Source organism: Hakea prostrata, chromosome 3, assembly GCF_041222555.1.
Source record: "Hakea prostrata isolate BN-2017 chromosome 3, UWA_Hpros_2, whole genome shotgun sequence".
NCBI classification, from domain to species: domain Eukaryota; kingdom Viridiplantae; phylum Streptophyta; class Magnoliopsida; order Proteales; family Proteaceae; genus Hakea; species Hakea prostrata.
Window position 1 is genome coordinate 75,846,585 of NC_142602.1, and position 17,448 is coordinate 75,864,032.

At 39.8% G+C, this 17,448-nt stretch overlaps 1 protein-coding gene across 4 annotated transcripts; it reads left to right on the top strand.

Annotated features, from left to right (window-relative positions):
• Positions 1–434: 434 nt before the first annotated feature.
• On the top strand, positions 435–10,220 carry LOC149023104 (uncharacterized). Of its 4 annotated transcripts, XM_089150955.1 has the most exons (12): positions 435–583; positions 4,864–4,912; positions 5,255–5,646; positions 5,751–5,834; positions 6,003–6,136; positions 6,228–6,325; positions 7,689–7,777; positions 7,862–7,976; positions 8,350–8,507; positions 8,600–8,670; positions 9,357–9,471; positions 9,627–10,220. In XM_089150955.1, exons 3-12 carry the CDS (start codon positions 5,431–5,433, stop codon positions 9,792–9,794), a joined length of 1,248 nt encoding a protein of 415 aa, XP_089007081.1. In that variant the 5' UTR covers positions 435–583; positions 4,864–4,912; positions 5,255–5,430; the 3' UTR covers positions 9,795–10,220. The 4 variants fall into 4 exon arrangements, with proteins under 4 accessions (XP_089007081.1, XP_089007079.1, XP_089007080.1 ...); XM_089150953.1 differs by lacking the exon at positions 4,864–4,912 and having other exon boundaries at positions 5,210–5,646; XM_089150954.1 differs by lacking the exon at positions 4,864–4,912.
• The last annotated feature ends 7,228 nt before the right edge of the window (positions 10,221–17,448 follow it).

The window sequence follows — 17,448 nt, forward strand, 5'->3', positions numbered from 1 at the left end:
TTCTCCTAAAATGTTCTTCCGATGGAAGAGGATATTTGTAAAGTTTTTATTTTAGAGGGAGTGCTTTCTATAAAAATGGAGGGGGCTCATTTAAAAAACTCTTTGAAAATAAAAAGTTAAAACGTTACCATATTTGAGGGTAGTATGGTCATATTAAAATTATTTAAAGTCCTAAGTAACGAGGTTAATTATGGAAGGGGTATTTGCAAGGTTTTGATTTTAGAGGGGTGCAATTTGTTTTCCATGAAAATGGAGGGGGCTCATGTAAAAAACTCCAATATAAAATATAAAATTGTATTTAGGATATATTCTATTTAGTTGAATTAAAGCCGTTGGATATTTTTTAAACACGTGTGGCAAAATCCTGGCCCTCAGCTGCCTGCAGAAGGGCGGCTGCAAATAAAAATCCCTTCTTGTTCGTCTTCCAACTCAACACAGCGGCAAGTTCATCTTCTCGGCGACGGTAGCAAGCGCGATCTGCTCGACTTCTCTTCGTCTTCTGGGTTTTTTTTTTTCTTCTGTATTTTGTGTTTCTTCGCTCTTCATCTTCTTAGCGACTCCAGCAAACAGCGGCAACTTTGGGGTGAGCTGTTCTCCATTCTGTAAATTGGTAGAATTGATTGACAGTTTATGTCTTCTTTTTCTTTCTTCCCTACGGCATTTGTAATTCAAGGCAATAGAGCCATCAGCTCAAATAAAGATGGTTCCCTAACAAGTGCAGACATGTTCGTGAGATTTCTCTATTTTCATTTGGAAAGTGTAACAAGTTTCGTATGAGAGGAAAATCTTCCCTTTCAATCTCCATAATAGAAATAATCTTGAGATATCTAAGTATCTAACTATCAAAAATTCAACTTCTAAGCATCTGTGATTTTGATAAAAATTATTCCAGTAGCAGCTTTGATAGCGAAAAGGCCCAAAACTAAACAAAGGTTTCTTCTTTCTGTATTTTTGTGTAATTTTAACTTTGTTTCCATCTAACTATGTCATGATGATGAGTCTCAATCTTGCTTCATTTAATGGTGATTTTTACACTGAATGTAAACAGTAAAAAAATCTGCATCTAGTTTATGGCTTTTAAATCTTTTACGAAGTCCTGGATGACTTTATGTTATCACCAACTGTGAACAACTGAAGCCTAGAGTACGGCTTTTTTTGTTTGATGCTAGATGAATGCTCTTTAGATATTCATAACCAAGAAATGCTAAAAGGCATAAGGAAATGTAGTTGCCTTTACAAGTAGAATATTTGACAATTTATGGGGAAAGACATGGCTTTACATGAGGCCTCCAAATAGGGACAGGGTTGAGAATTGATCCATCAGTGTACTGAAACATCCTTGTTGCATCAGCCCTTTTTGGATCCTCTAATAAATGATTTTGCATTTGCAAGATCATACAAAGATACCTTTTCTTTGTATTGAACTAAAATATAATTTTATGCTATGTATTATGTGAAACTTGCATGACTATTACTGATACCGAAAACAGTGGACTAAGCCAAACCGTTAGCCAAATCGATCCTAAACCGTTAGTTAACCTGAACCCAAACCTCACCGAAACTGTTATCTTTCAAGTGGGTTGTGTTTGGGCTAGGCCGTTTCCAGCCCAAAGCCGTTAAGCCCAACCTTGAACCCACTCCAAACCACACTGTTGACACCCCTAGACAGATCTCTTCTTGGACCAAAAAAGGTATGTTTTTGTCAGAGAAAAGGCATTTTGGTCTAATGAAAAATTTGCAAAAATAATCAATAACTTCCAAAAGGAATCCTACTTGAGAATTGGATTCCAATTGGGACTCCTCAAACAAGGACTCTAACCTCCGATCAAATTGAAGTACAAAAAGTAGATATAGGATCCTAAAATATCAGGAAGTTTACTGGATTCTTTTGGTGTTCTGTTCAAAGGGGGTGTGGAAAACACCATACTGCCCTTCTGAGGGTTTGGCCAGCCCCATGGTGCGCTAGTGAGGCCTGGTTTGTGTCGAACCTTCAATGGTCTTTATGCTAGCTGAGCTTGGTCACATCATGTGTTTTTGACATAGTTATGATAATATATGCTTTAAACTGTAGCATATGAAACTATTTTGGCAGAACAACATTTTTTTTATATGTATCATTTGCCTATTTAATTGAAATATAGGTTGCAAAAACAAGTTCCTGAACCTCAAAACGCTAACCGACTTTAGGTTCAAAACTCAAAACCAAGCGTTGAAGCAGGTAATTTGGAGTTCGATTTTGGAATCCAAGCTTTGTAGCCTTTCTTTGCTAGCACTGTTCCTGAATGCTTTTGTTTTGCAGTCAGTGAGAAGCTCCAGTTTGTAGAACTCCATCGGGGATTGTAGCGGTAGTGACCATAGTTGTCAAGGCGTCGCCTAGGCCTCCTGGCGGAGTTTGAGGGGATGAGGCTAGAAGCGCCTCATGTGGAGTCCATAAGGCGGTCGCCTCAGGCTCTGAGGCGTCGCCTATGCGTTGCCTCGGGCTCTGAGGCTTCGCCTATGTGTCGCCTCAGACGCCTCTGACCCCTAGGCGACCGCTTTTGTGGATTTTAAAAACCACCATATATTAATTCCAAATCAAAGGCCAAAAGAAATTAGATTCCAATTGAGAATCATCTAATGGTTGAGTGCTTATATAAGTTTTACATAAGATACATGGGATCATTCTAACATGAAATCATTAAAAAAAAAAAAAAAAAAAAAAAAAAAAAGGATGAAAACCCGATAATTTCACTCGACATTCTTCACTCTTGCGAGCCCTAAGCCCTAATTTCTCATCGTCTCTGCCTCTCGGCCCTCTCCCTCTGCTACTCTCTTCACCTTCCACTTGATCGACGATGAAATTAACAACTCCAACGACAGTCATCAACTCCGGCGACAGCCAAAAACATCTCCAGCGACAGCCAGAGACGCTGTTACTCTCTTTCAACTTTTCATTTCTTCTATCGACGCTTGCTACTATCTTCCAGAGTTCCACTCGATCGACACGACATCAGGCGACTCCGGCAACATCCAACGACTCCGGCGACAGCCAAAAACATCTCCAGCGACAACCAGAGACGCTGTTACTCTCTTTCAGCTTTTCATTTCTTCTATCGATTCCTGCTACTATCTTCCAGAGTTCCACTCGATCGACGGCAACATCTAGCGACTCCGGCGACAGTCAGAAACATCATTGGCGACACCACTGTAATCTCTTTTTCAATTTGGAAGGTCCAAAATTGATCTACGCCTGCTGCTATTCTCTTACTTCTGCTTCTTTTTTTTCCCCCCTCTTAGGCTCATACGAAAGCCACCGTAGTTGCAGAGCTTGCAACAACCAAGTTGCAGCGGCTTCCGGTAACTCTGGTCACCATCTCAGGCGACGGCATGTCGCCGAAATGCTCTTTTTTTTCTTTCTTCTTTTCTGCGTTGTAACAATGTTATAAGTTGCTACTTTTAATATCTCGTTTGGAGATTGTTAACTGATTAGATAGTTACATGTCAGGTGTGCTCTATTTGACTTACTCCTATCTTATTCTGGAATTTTGGTTTTGATTTCCTCTTGGTTTAAGTCTGCATTGGCTGTTTCCCCTTTTTGTTATTGTTTAGGCTTAAAGTAATTTGGGAAGTCTTTGGTAAGTGTTTCTTTTTGCTTTTCAGTGTTAGTATGGAGGATGTTGCAGCCATTATGTCTTCTTTGTCATGAGTACTACTAATTTGGTAGAATATGTAATTCAATACAAATTCCTCTTATTCTCTTCATATTTTTACTGCAAGTGAATCTGGATTGCTGTTTTTTTATTGGACTATGCTTACACAATTGCTTGATTGATTGCTCGATCTAGGTGAGGTTTCAGCAGTGATTGTATTCTCATAGAATGATAGAATGGCATTCACCCATAATTGTTTGCTCATCTATTCCTTTGACCAAGTTCTATTTGTCAATGTGTGGTTTGTAGTATGTTGGATGACTTGAGGTAGGCTAAATGGCTAATATTAGTTTTTTTTATTATATATAAGATAGGTTTATAATGAATTAGTGTATGAGATGTACACTAAAAAGTAAAAATTTCACTTAAAACGCCTCGATCGCCTCAAAAGCGCCTCAGAGGGCGCCTCGTTGACTCATCGACTCAACTAGCTAAAACCACCTCGCATCGCCTCGTCGCCATGACAACTATGGTGGTGACTCATTTTTCCTTTTCTCTAGCATTGTGCAGGTACCCTTTGTCCGCTACTTCTCCGTCTCCATTTAAGTCAATAAGGGTCTCTTTCCTATAAGTGTTTTCTCAAATAGATGCATCTGTCTCTCAGACATATGTAACAAGTGTGCATTTATGTGGAGCCTTGGGGGTATTGAGGCAATTTTTCTCTGCTCAAATCCAATAAAAACATTCCAAATTATCTTGCACTTTTTGAACCCTATTTGAAACTTATACGGGATCAAAATTTTAGGAACAATATATGTGATTTACTGGGGCTTAGTGGATGATGTGATACCATTCTACCACAGCCAGAGAGAAGAAAAGAAGCTAGAAAACTGTCACCATTTGCAAACTAAATCGTGGAATTAAACTTACAAAAATGTGTTGTTAGCATCTGATGTTCTCCTTTACCAGAAAACAGGGAATGAACTAACAAATAATGGATTAATAATCTAATAAAGGGCAAAACAATTACAACTGGTCTATTAATTGTGGGCGTTCATTTCTTGTAAGAGAAACAAGCAAGGATGAAATTTGATTGGGTTTGTTAAGTCTGAGACGACAGTGATGCTACTATCTTGTAGGTGTTGAGCATGGATTATGGAGCTGCTAATTGTCATATACTTATGTGCCTGTTGGTCACTTTTGTTTTTTAAATTATATCTTTTTGTTTGAACAGGCTTATAAATGGAATATGGAGGCTTAGGTGGTTCAGATCATCACGACTTGTGAGCCTAATCTGATGATTAGAACCTCTGAGGATTTCAAACTAGTCGGCGTTTTTTGTTGTTCACTGCTGAACTCAAATTCTTGTTGGCTTGTCGCAATCTTGAACTCCCATAGCCATGTTACCCATTGTTAAACATGAATAGCTGAATGATTGAATATGAGGAAGTGTTCTGCTGAATTCAGCTGTGTTAATTGCGTGTTCGTGTTCTTGCATGTTCATTTTATAGTGTTTCTGGTTTGTTATCATCTAGTATATTATGTTTATTCAGTTGTTGACTCCACATGCCATTATCTAGGAACCATTAAAACTTGATTGAAAGTAGTGGTGGTCATCTACTCAGGAATCCTGCCTCTCCTTTTCAAGTTCTCAATTGAACAGCTGCAAAGGGTAGGCTTCAATGTGTGACATGCCAACCGTTGCCTATTAGAAGCCTGGTAAGCTGAATCTTTGACATTGAAGCATCATTGACACTTCCATTCTGAAAAGATAGCATAGGAGAATCAAAGTAGAAAGAAGATGCCACAGATATTGGAATTGGAAGCAGAAGGAGATTCCGTAGATGATTTCTGTTCTCTCCAAATCAAAGAGGAAGAAGAAGAAGATCAAGAAGAGGAACCAGATGATGAAGATGAAGAAGAGCAAGATCCCATGACTCTAGGTTTTGTTGAGAAGCCTAAAGGTCCTCATTCTCTTCTCCGTCAACTATTTCCAAGCAAGGCTGGAGGAGTACCTGTATGTATTTAATTCAGAATTCCTCGTTTTCCTGTTACTAATAAATGTTTTTGATACAGTAAGTTCTCTTTGGTTTGTTTAATATCCTCTGTTCATGTCTGCAGGCCTGGTTAGATCCCCTTGATTTGCCATCAGAGAAATCTCGTGTCTGCGATATCTGTGGAGACCATTTACGGTTTCTCCTTCAGGTGTTGTTTTGCTTCTTATATTTATTTCTGCTCCTCACAAAAATCTGTGTTTTTCTTTTTTCTGATTTGTTTTCAACTCCTAGGCATTTGATTCTTCCATGTTTCCATCCATGAATTTCAACAAATTATGATATAAAGAATCAACAAAGTCTAATGGTTTTGCTGTAGGTATATGCTCCAGTTGCTGAAAAGGAATCAACATTCCATCGGACTTTATTTGTGTTCATGTGCCCATCAATGGCATGCCTTCTCAAAGATCAGCATGAGCAATGGAAGCGTGCACCAGACAAACCAGCACGGAGGTGCTTTTTGGGAAAACCTTTCTTTTGGAGCATATTTGCTTATTCTTCCTTTAAGTGCAAGTGTTCCCGACACTAAAAATGCTTTCTAAAGTGTGAAGGTTTTCCGTTGTCAGTTGCATCGTTCAAATCCCTTTTACTCAAGTGAACCACCAAGACATAATGGGACTAACAAACCATCCACAATTGGAGGTACTCTTCCTATTTTATTTTTTGAGTAGGCTCTCATGCCTTTCTTTTCAAAGCCTTTTGGTACCTTCTAATTGTACTTTGTAATGCTCAGAGTTAAATGAAGATTTGAGACGATTATTATCTTCGTGCTCAGGGTTCTTCATAGACCATCTGGGCAATCATTGTGTTTATAATTAAAAATGGGTACTAGATAGTTATGGTAGAAGGATTTATAGGCTTAGTTATAGCTCTTCTCTCATAACTGCTACTACAGTATGCTTATTTGGAAGAGGTGGATTTTAGAAGCACAGTGACGGAAGATTGAATACTTTACTCTTCCTTAGCTTTCTGATATGGTATAATTCTTACCCAACAGAAATTCATCTCTACTCCATCCCAAATGAAAACCAGAAATTGTGGTTATGATTTATATTTATATTTCTATAGAACACATGCGCAAATGAGTGGCAAGACCCGTTGATGTGAACCACCCAGACCACCCCAGGAGAGGCTGAAAGAAGACCTAGGGCTGCAGCTGAAACCCCTCCTGTCGTTCGTCTCTGATTGTGAAGGCTGCAGAAGAAGCAATCTTGTCCGAAGCATCGTTATTGACCCAATGGGGACTTCCCGGCGGATTTGAAGTCTTCTAGAAAGAAAAAGAAAAAGCATAGGACAAAATCCTTGTCTGGTGCCTTTATTCTCATTTATGTGTTGCTTTGGTTGTTAGGTTGGTGACTCCTTTGTCTTGTTATTGTGGTTTGGCGGGGCTCTGCCCTTGGGCTCTTGTATTCTCTCCCGCCTCCCCTTCTGCTCCTTTGGTTAATGAATATTTTATTCATCCCACCAAAATACATACATACATACCCTTGCCAATAATAAACATGCATGTAATTAAGTTTGGACCATTGGGCATTCACAGGTCATCATGAAGTCACATACCCTTGCCATAGGATTTGTTTTCTGGTATTGAAACTAGCTTGAGCATGAGAAATCAGTAGGATAGAATAAAGGTAATAGATTATAGGATTTGTTCTGCATTCTGCTCCCTGTGGCCCTTTGTTTCAATTACATCCTAAGATTTTTTTTATGACTATTGATAGAAAAATTGAAAGAAAAAAGAAGTAAATAAATTTGAACAAAAGACTGAAGGGGTCTATCACCCTTTTTCTTCTTTGCCTGTGGATCATCAATTTGGTTTGAAATTTTATAGTCAGTCTGAGGGTGCAATCATTGGATAGCCTGGAGCAGATTTAGGATGAATATACAGTCATGTCGTATGTCTGACTCATGCCATATTAGTTGCAGAAGTTTGTGAAAAGGATATATAATGCATCCTTCAAAATTTTTCCACTAGTCTCATTGCTTCAGTGATGTCTTGCTTTAGCTGCACTCTGTTGTTGGTGTGGTACATGGAAGGGAGATAAAGTATGTAGCAGTTGCAAGAGTGCACGCTATTGCTCAGAGAAACACCAGGTAATTAACAATGATGGATCTCAAAATGCTGGCTTGTGACTTGGATCAACCCCTTGAAAATTTGATGTTTTTCCATTGTTGCAGATGATGCATTGGCGCTCAGGACATAAAGCAGACTGTCAACAAATCTGCATCTCTTCTACATCCTCCAACTCTAGCACTTGTGGCATTAGAACTACAACTGGAGAGATAAACAAAGGTGGCTTTCATATGAATAATCTTGGTTAATTTGGTAAAATGCCCTTAAGTATTTTAGTGCACCTAATCCTATGCATGTGACACGTATAAACCTTAAACTTCTGTTAGATTAGGCAATGGCTTGATGGTTGCATCTCACTAATAATTCAATCAATACTTGATTTTAGTACTTGGACTTGTAGAGAGAGATGACTTGTGATTGGAAAGTAGGGTTACAACTGTATGAGACTTATAATCTTAAGTTGGTTACCTAGCATTCAAACATAAGATTCCGGTCCAATGCATCGACCATGAATTCTCAAGTATGATCTGTTGTATTCCCGCTACTTCCTGTATTTGTACATAGGTTCACCAGTCGTGAATTTGTTCAATAGCAGTTGCCAACAAAGCTTTATGGTCTGAATACGAAATCATAAGCGAGGATGAAGACACATTTAACACTGAGGCATCTGAAGGCAATGACTACTCGAATTCAGTGGTTTCCAATGGCCAGCTGGATGAAACAATGAAGTCACTGTTAGATACTTTTGAGGTATGCTTGGGGTTGCATTGCACACTGATCTTTTCTTCTTGTTTTGTCTAGTGGGATCGTAAATGGTTGCTTTTTTTTGATTTGGATGCTAGGGAAATGATGATCAGAAATGCTTGGCTCATTTCCAAGAGCGCATTGCTAAAGCTCCGGAGCAAGTAATGAGGTGAGTACTGCTGAACTGTAAAAAAATGAGTTCTCTGACTCTTATGTTTCAATTTTGGCCTAGTGAGGAACCTGGGTATGGTATGATCTTACTCGTGTTCATCTCTGATCAAATTGCTGTGCACCTTTGAGTCTCTCTCCATCACTATCAGCAGTTGTTTTCAGGAAAGGATTTTCACTTTCATGAGATGCTGATAAATCTTATCTCATCTAATTAGTTTTGAGGGTTTCTAGAATGGTGTATGTTTGCCATAAGTTTTGGTGGTATAGGTTTTTACCAGCCATGATCAGCAATGACACAGTGGATGTGTCTTCTATTAAATTTTATGACCTTAATAATTGCACCTAGGTATTTTCATTTGGTACTCTGTAGTAACCCAACCTGCCACCCTAATACCTCCTCCCCTGCCCCTCTCCAACAACACCCCCCCCAGGGCAGGGTGGGGACACAGAGAGAAGGAAAGAGAAAGATGAAATCTGTATTGTCGTGAGTTGACTATGTTAGCAACTATAATCATGTTTCTTCTTCTTTGGTAGACAAAAATTTATTCATTCTTCTCAAGTGATAGTATCAATGATGTAGACTGATTCTATACTTTCTCTTTCCTGTGGTTCGCCTAGTAGATGGAGAGACTAGGCTTTATTACAGAGATTGGATCATTGATTTGCATTATCAAATTATTGCAGGTATTGTAGGGATGCAAAGGCCAAACCATTGTGGCCCATGTCAAGTGGCCGTCCATCAATGGCAGATATTCCTAAATGCAACTATTGCAATGGTACACGACATTTTGAATTCCAGGTTAAGAGATCGATCATTCCCTGTGTTGATTTGAGTGATACAATTTTGCAATGGTTCAGCTGGTTTATCTGTGTACACAAATTTGCTTGCTCCATTGAATCTCTCTTCCACGTCTGTCATTGTGATGACAATCTTTCATTCTGGTGTATGCACAGATCTTGCCCCAGCTGTTGTACTACTTCGGAGTGAAGAATGATTCAGATTCTCTTGATTGGGCAACCATTGTTATTTACTCCTGTACAGCATCTTGTGAAGCAAGGATCGGGTACAAAGAGGAATTTGTGTGGGTTCAGCTGTATTCTCCTTCTGCTGGGATTCCCTGATGCATTCGCTACTTATCTGAAACAGGACTATGCCATCCGATAGAATTAAGCATGTTTGTGTTAAAAAGCTTTTGCTTGTTTATCCTAGTGGTTGTAGCTTAGCTACCATGGCAGAGTTTGTGATTGGACTGTTTGTCCGATGTATTCAAACCTCAAAGAAGTCTCAAAAAAGGGTTTTTATTTGCTGCAGTGGTTGCTGAGAATATATAGCTCCTGAATCTAAATTCCAAGTATGGATACATTATAACACAAGGTAGGTTCCAGCATGCATTATGACCAAGGATCATAGTACAGTAAAATTTTTGCCTCTATGCATGCTGACAGGATGGTCTGGTATCCTTGATTTCATGTAAATGAAAAATGCATCATAAAAATTGCCTAAAACAGTATTGACTATTAGTACTTCATTAAGCGTGTGACCCATCATACTAACTGCAGATTTTGAGAGATACTGCAGTAGCAGAGTAGAACAATGAAATTTTTTTTTTTTTTGGTTTTTTTGTGTTTTTCTATTCTTTTCTTTTGGTAGAAGGGAGAAGAGGAACCGTTGATCCAAGTGGTAAGCAAGCAGCTTGGTCCGCTTAAGCAAGGTTTCGGTATCGAAACTTTGTGATGCAAAAAATCCCCGCTGGGAGACTCACCCACCACAGCCAGGTGTGTGACCCGGGTCGAACACCGGATTAGTCAAGGCAAAAACTTGGAAACCGGAGTTGGCAACCAAAAAAAAAAAAAAAGAAGGGAGAAGACAGAAGTTAAGGATTGATACTTTGAAAATAAAGGGCAAAGTTAATGTATATCACTATATTGCAATATGATTGAGAGCTAAGATCGAGGGTGCTGGTAATATATGTCTAGCAGAGAGCCCATGACTAGCCATACTCCATTAGGCCTTCACCAAGGTCAAGCTTGGGCTGGGTGGGATTTCTATTTAAATGCTAGCCCATGCCTACCAAAGTAAGTGCCGCTGGGATCTGGCATTAATTAATAGCCTAAATAGAAGAAACTTAAACTTTTCACTTTTCAGGTTCCCTAGCCAAGATGCCCAGGATTTTCTAATATAATATTTAGGATATCCTTTCTAGCTACCAGTTTATCTAATGAAGTATTATAATATATCAATATTTGTCACGTAATGGTACTACCAGTTAGAGGTGTAAATGGATAACCGGAATTCGCTTTCGAATTCGCATCCGCATCAGTTTAAGGGTATCCGAATCCATCCGATTACTAATAGGATACGGATATGGTATACCCTTTTCTTACCGAATATTATCCGTCCGATTAAGTTACTTATTTAGATTTATTATTCTTATTTTTATAAATTTTACCTATGATATGTGATTATTGTTCTAGATTTTCTACTAAAATAGCTACCAAAGTTGGTAAATTCTTAAATTTCAAACCTAGCTCTCACAAATAAAAAGGTAAATATGTAAATAGGTAGTCGAAATTTTGTATTCAATCTATATTCATGCCCATTTAGAAGAATCTACTTAAGAAAATAACTATCCGATTATTATCCGAATCCGACAGAATCCGTCCGAAAATCGATAGGATAGTATCCGAATCTGTCCGAATATAATAAGATGTGGATATGGATATACCACTATCTGATCCGATTCCGGTCCGTTTACACCCCTACTACTAGTACATCTGATAGAATGGTTCGACTTCATGCACATTGAATGTGTAGCATTGTGCTGCAACGGTTGAGATCTCGAACAAGTGCTGCTCATTTAATGAGGTAGCATTCAAGTCTAGGCAAACATGTCTCTCTTATGGTTTCAGCTTTAACAAATGGAGGAAATAGTTAGAATTGCAAAAGATGCTTTCTGGTGAAATTTAAGTTGCATTTCAAATCACTTTTTGAACAACTTATTGCATGCTAAGACTTAAAAATTTAGATGCTTTGCTTCAGTGCACCACTGAGCTGCGAACGCTTAGAATTAAGCCACGTCGTCAAATTGAATGGGGACCGTTGATTATACCCATGTGAAATCTTCCACCATTTAAATGAAGTAAAACGTGAACCGAACGGTTCAAGGAGGGAAAAACCAAACCGTTGCTGGACCGACTTAACGGATTGAACCGAGGCATTTCAAAACAAGCAAAATCGATATTGCCTTTCTAGTTCACGATGGTCTGCTTCTCAGAATTTGAATTATTATGTTGATGTTGGATCCAAATGAGGATCTTTTAATCGAAAAGGCTATTCTCGTGGTGGTCGGCATCCATGGATGAGGTGGATTTCCTACTGGTGCTTATGAGTGGCCGACTTCCTCTCATGTTTGTTCTTGGTGTCACTGCCTCGTCCTGTGTTTCTGGTGCATTTAATGTTTCTTCTCCATCCTTCTTGAATGAACCAAGAACTGCCGGCCAAATTTTCCGAGCTTATTGTCACTCTATCACTCAGTGTTCACAAAGGTTCAACATGCATACGTTAGTAGGATCTGTACCCTTTGGCTGCTACTACTTCTGATTTCAAGAATTCTTTTGGTAGTTCAATGGGGATTCCTGATTCAGGGTCTAACAGCCATCTCACTACAAAACTCTCCGCAATAAATGAGCCCTATACGGGTACTGAAAGTGTTCTAGCAAGTAATGGTCATTTGAATATGATTTCTCGTATTGTTAGTGCTTTTGTTATTGTTTCATACCATCGGTTTTTGCTGTCTCAAGTTTTGTGTGTTCATGCAATTAAGTATAATGTTACATTCCAAAATGAAGCACAGAATTCACAGCAAGAGCTGGCACCTGAGATGGTCCATCCAACCAGGAGAGAGACACGTATCCATAAACTTCCATCACACTTGAGTGATTTTATTGTCGGCAAACACAAAAGAGACTTCAAGAATTAATTGGGGGGGGGGGGGGGGGGGGGTAATTGAGGAACTTACATAGTAAAAGTTCATTCTAGAATGTTTGCTTAATCGTTGATTGCTGTATAAAAATCACAAAGCATAATGAGAAGGCATCGAAGAAATTAACTAATCCTCTATCTCTATTACTCTGTTCTCACTCTTCTGAAACCTCTTCTTCTTCTTTCTTCTGTCTGCAAATAATTTTGTTCGTAACAACTGGTTCGACCTGACGGATAACTCATGGCGGAAGGAACACGACAATGTCAAACGAACGATGCAATTAAGCAATTGAGTACCACCATGGTTGATCATGGCTCACAACTCTCTTCGCTACACAATTCTGTCAATGAGCAAGGAGAAGCCATTACAACATTGGTTAGGCAGATCTCATCTATGGAAGGCCGATTAGAACAAATCTTCCAACGATCTGCAAATCAGGAGACTTCTACTCCTATCAGCAATTTCAGATCTATAGGAAATAGTAATGCCAGTGGCATTCAGGTGTGAACAACAAGAGTAGATTTTACTAAATTTAATGGATCTCATCCTATGGGATGGATTTTTTGAGCAAGAAACTTCTTTGATATCCATGAAACTCCAAATGAACAGAAGTTAAAAATGACGTCAATTCATATGGAAGGTGAGGCATTACAATGGTTCCAGTGGATGTATAAGACAAGGAGATACCCGACATGGGAGGAATTCACAAAAGTCTTGGAAAATCGGTTTGGACCATCGGAGTATGAAGATCATGAGGGAGATTTAGCAAAATTGGTATAGATATCAATAGTGGCAGAATACCAATCCCGCTATGAGGCACTAGCAAATCGGATCACTGAATTACCAACTTCATTCATGGTAAACTATTTTATTTCCGATCTTCGATCAGATATTAAGAACGAGGTGAAGGCATTTCGACCTACCACCATGGCTCAGGCAGTGGGGCTTGCTCCTGTGCAAGAAGCAAAAATTGGAGTATAAGAAGCTCCTCTTCTGTCCAACACCAATTTCAAGTAAGCCGCCTCTACTCCCAACTCCAACTCTAACTCCAGCATTCAAACAGAGCTCTGTTCCACTATTACCAGCACCTGCATCCACCATTCCAATCAAGAAACTTACACCAGCAGAAACGTAGCAAAGGAGAGATAGAGGACTTTGCTATAATTGTGATGAGCGCTTTGTTCCAGGACATCAGTGTAAGTCACGACAACTATTTCTGTTGGAATTTGATGATACCACACCGTCTGTTAACACCAACAACATGAAGGAAATACTTGAAGATGAATCAGAGAACACAACTGAGTTGTTGTTTCACTCCATGAATGGCATTCCAACACCAACAACAATAAGATTTACAGGAATAATCAAGGGACTACCCTTACAAATCTTGGTAGACGGTGGGGCAACTCATAATTTCCTATGCAATCAGGTGGCAAGTTCATTCAATTCTAAGGTGGAGAAAACGACCAATATGACCATAATGGTAGGAAATGGAAATAAGGTGGAATGTGAAGGATTGGTACGTAATCTACCCCTTAATATTCAATCTTATTCTGTCACCATTGATGCATATGTATTGCCATTGGGTGGTGCTGATTTAATCTTAGGAGTTCAATGGTTAGCCTCTGTTGGGCATGTTTTATTTGATTATAATCTGCTTAGGTTACAATTTAACCAAGATGGGCAGAGAATTGAGTTACAGGGAGACACTAAACTACAACCAGCCCAACTCACGTATAATGGGCTTTGACATATTGTGGCAACGCAATCATGTGCAGCTCTATACAAATTGGTTCTAGTACATGAAGACAATAAAGCTGAAGGGGAACATGGGCCTGGATTGGCATAATTACTGGTCCAATATAAACAAATTTTTGAGGAGCCCAAACATCTACCACCAAACCAGACACACGACCATGCTATACTTTTGCAACCTGGAATCACTCCGGTTAGTGTGCGGCCCTATCGGTATCCTCATTTTCAGAAGAACAAGATTGAACGGCAGGTAACCGAAATGCTTAAGATGGGAATTATTCGTCCAAGTGTAAGCCCGTTTTCTTCTGCTGTTATTTTGGTAAAGAAAAGAGATGGGACTTGGTGTTTTTGTGTCGACTATCGAGCACTTAATGCGGTGATGGTACTTGATCGATTTCCGATTTCTACAATTGATGAATTACACGGGGCCAGGTATTTCTCTAAACTCGATTTACGCTCGAGTTATCATCAAATACAGGCTAAGGTGGAAGATATTCATAAAACAGCCTTTAGGACCCATGAGGGTCACTATGAATTTTTGGTCATGCCCTTTGGGCTGACCAATGCCCCTGCAACATTTCAAGCTCTCATGAATCAAGTCTTTAAACCTTATTTATGAAGATTTCTACTAATTTTCTTTGATGATCTGTTAGTTTACAGCAAGGGGTGGATTGAACATTTGGGCCATCTTAAGGTGGTTTTGGAAACTCTGAAGGCCCATCAACTTTCTAAAATGTCTAAATGTGATTTTGGCAAGGAATCTATTGACTACTTGGGACATGTAGTATCGGCCCATGGGCTTTCAGTGGATCAGGAAAAAGTAAGAGATGTGCTAGAGTGGCCCACCCCTAAATGCCTCAAGGATGTTAGAGCTTTTTTGGGCCTCACTGGATATTACCGAAAATTTATTCAAGGATATGCAACTATAGCCAACCCACTTACCAACCTCACAAAGAAAGGAGCATACTAGTGGAGTGAATCAGCCCAACAAGCCTTCACGACATTACAACAAAAACTCACTCAAGCTCTAGTATTAGCACTTCCTGATTTTAGTAAACCATTTACCATTGAAGCAGATGCCTCCGGCGTAGGACTCGGTGCCGTCCTCGCTCAAGATGACCGACCAGTCACATTCTTTAGCAAGAAGTTGTCGCCTATGCTGCAAGCGGCTTCCACATATGCTCATGAAATGCAAGCGATTATTCAAGCTATTGGAAGATGGTGCCAATACTTGGTTGGTCAGAAATTCTTCATCCGCACCGATCAGAAAAGTCTGCGAGAAATGATGAAGCAGGTAGTTCAGACACTAGAACAATACCATTGGCTCACAAAATTAATGGGGTACACATTTGAAGTTACTTACAAACCAGGAAGTGAAAATCGAGCCGTGGATGCCTTGTCACGCGTGCCAGAGCTCTTCATGATGTTCTCTGCAATTATGTACCACAACTGGATTTTTTGGATCAAATTCGCCAAGAGACCAGCACTTCAGAATACTTACATCGCATTTATCAAGAGTTTCTACAAGACCCAACAACTCACACTCATTACTCTGCTCACGACGGGTTACTCTTCCATTGGAAACACATAGTGCTGGATGCATCTTCCCCTTTATGTTGTCGCTTCTTAGAAGAATATCATTCTTCAGCATGTGGGGGGCATGCAGGGTTCCAACGCACAATGAAATGCCTCTCAACAAATGTATTTTGGAAGGGAATGTGCACAGTGGCACGCCAATTTGTGGCGGAGTGTTCAGTCTGTCAACAGATGAAGTCTCTACATTCTTCTCCAGTAGGATTGCTTCAGCCACTTCCAATTCTTGCACAAATTTGGGAAGACCTTTCCATGGATTTCATTGTGGGTCTTCCACCGTCCGCCGGCAAAATAGCAGTAATGGTGGTGGTTGATAGACTGTTAGCATATGCACACTTCACACCCTTGCCGCCTCAATTTACTAGTGCCAAAGTAGCCGAAGCCTTCCTTGAGAATGTTGTTAAGCTCTGCGGAATTCCCAAATCACTAGTCAGTGATCGTGACCCTCTATTTCCCGAGTACATTCTGGCAAGAGTTCTCTTACAACACTGCCTTTCACTCTGCAATACAAACAACTCCCTTTGAAGCTGTGTATGGATGAAAACCTCCAGAAATCACACAATATATACCCAGTACAACCATTAACAACATGGTGGACAAAGAGTTACAAGACCGCAATCGAATTCTATGTGACTTAAAACTTCACCTTCGTCGAACTCAACACCGCATGCAACATCAGGCGAACAAACGCCGTCAGGACCTTGAACTCCAACCTGGTGAGTGGGTTTATGTTCGTCTCTGTCCCTACCGACAATCTTTTGTGGCTATGTGCATCAACCAAAAATTGGGGAAATGCTATTTTGGTCCCTATCAGATCCTTGCTCGAGTGGGAAAGGTTGCATACCGCCTATCTCTGCCCTCGGGCTCTCAAATCCATAATATTTTTCACATTTCTACCCTAAAGCCTTGTGTTGGATAGCCACCGGCAAAAGCCCTGTCTGAAATCACTCCCGCTGCTATCTTGCAACACCGCCAGATCCAAAGCCATCACTCATCTATTCGTCAAGCTCTCGTTCATTGGAAGGGTTTTCCATCTGAGGAAGCCACCTGGGAAGATTGGGTGGTGCTCAAGCTTCAATTTCCTTACCTAAACCTCAAGGATGAGGTTACACTTTCAGGGGAAGGTAATGTTACATTTCAAAATGAAGCATAGAATTCACAGCAAGAGCTGGCACCTGAAGTGGTCCATCCAACCAGGAGAGAGACATGTATCCATAAACTTCCATCACATTTGAGTGATTTTATTGTCGGCAAACACAAAAGAGACTTCAAGAATTAATGGGGGGGGGGGGTCATTGAGGAATTTACATAGTAAAAGTTCATTCTAGAATGTTTGCTTAACCGTTTACTGCTGTATAAAAATCACAAAGGATAATGAGAAGGCATCGAAGAAATTAACCAATCCTCTATCTCTATCTCTCTATTCTCACTCTTCTGAAACCTCT

Coding starts and splice junctions, on each gene's coding strand:
- LOC149023104 (XM_089150955.1), top strand. CDS start 5,431: ATGCCACAGATATTGGAATTGGAAGCAGAAGGAGATTCCGTAGATGAT. Junction 5,835..6,002: donor ATTTACGGTTTCTCCTTCAG/GTGTTGTTTTGC, acceptor GTTTTGCTGTAG/GTATATGCTCCAGTTGCTGA. Junction 9,472..9,626: donor CACGACATTTTGAATTCCAG/GTTAAGAGATCG, acceptor GTGTATGCACAG/ATCTTGCCCCAGCTGTTGTA.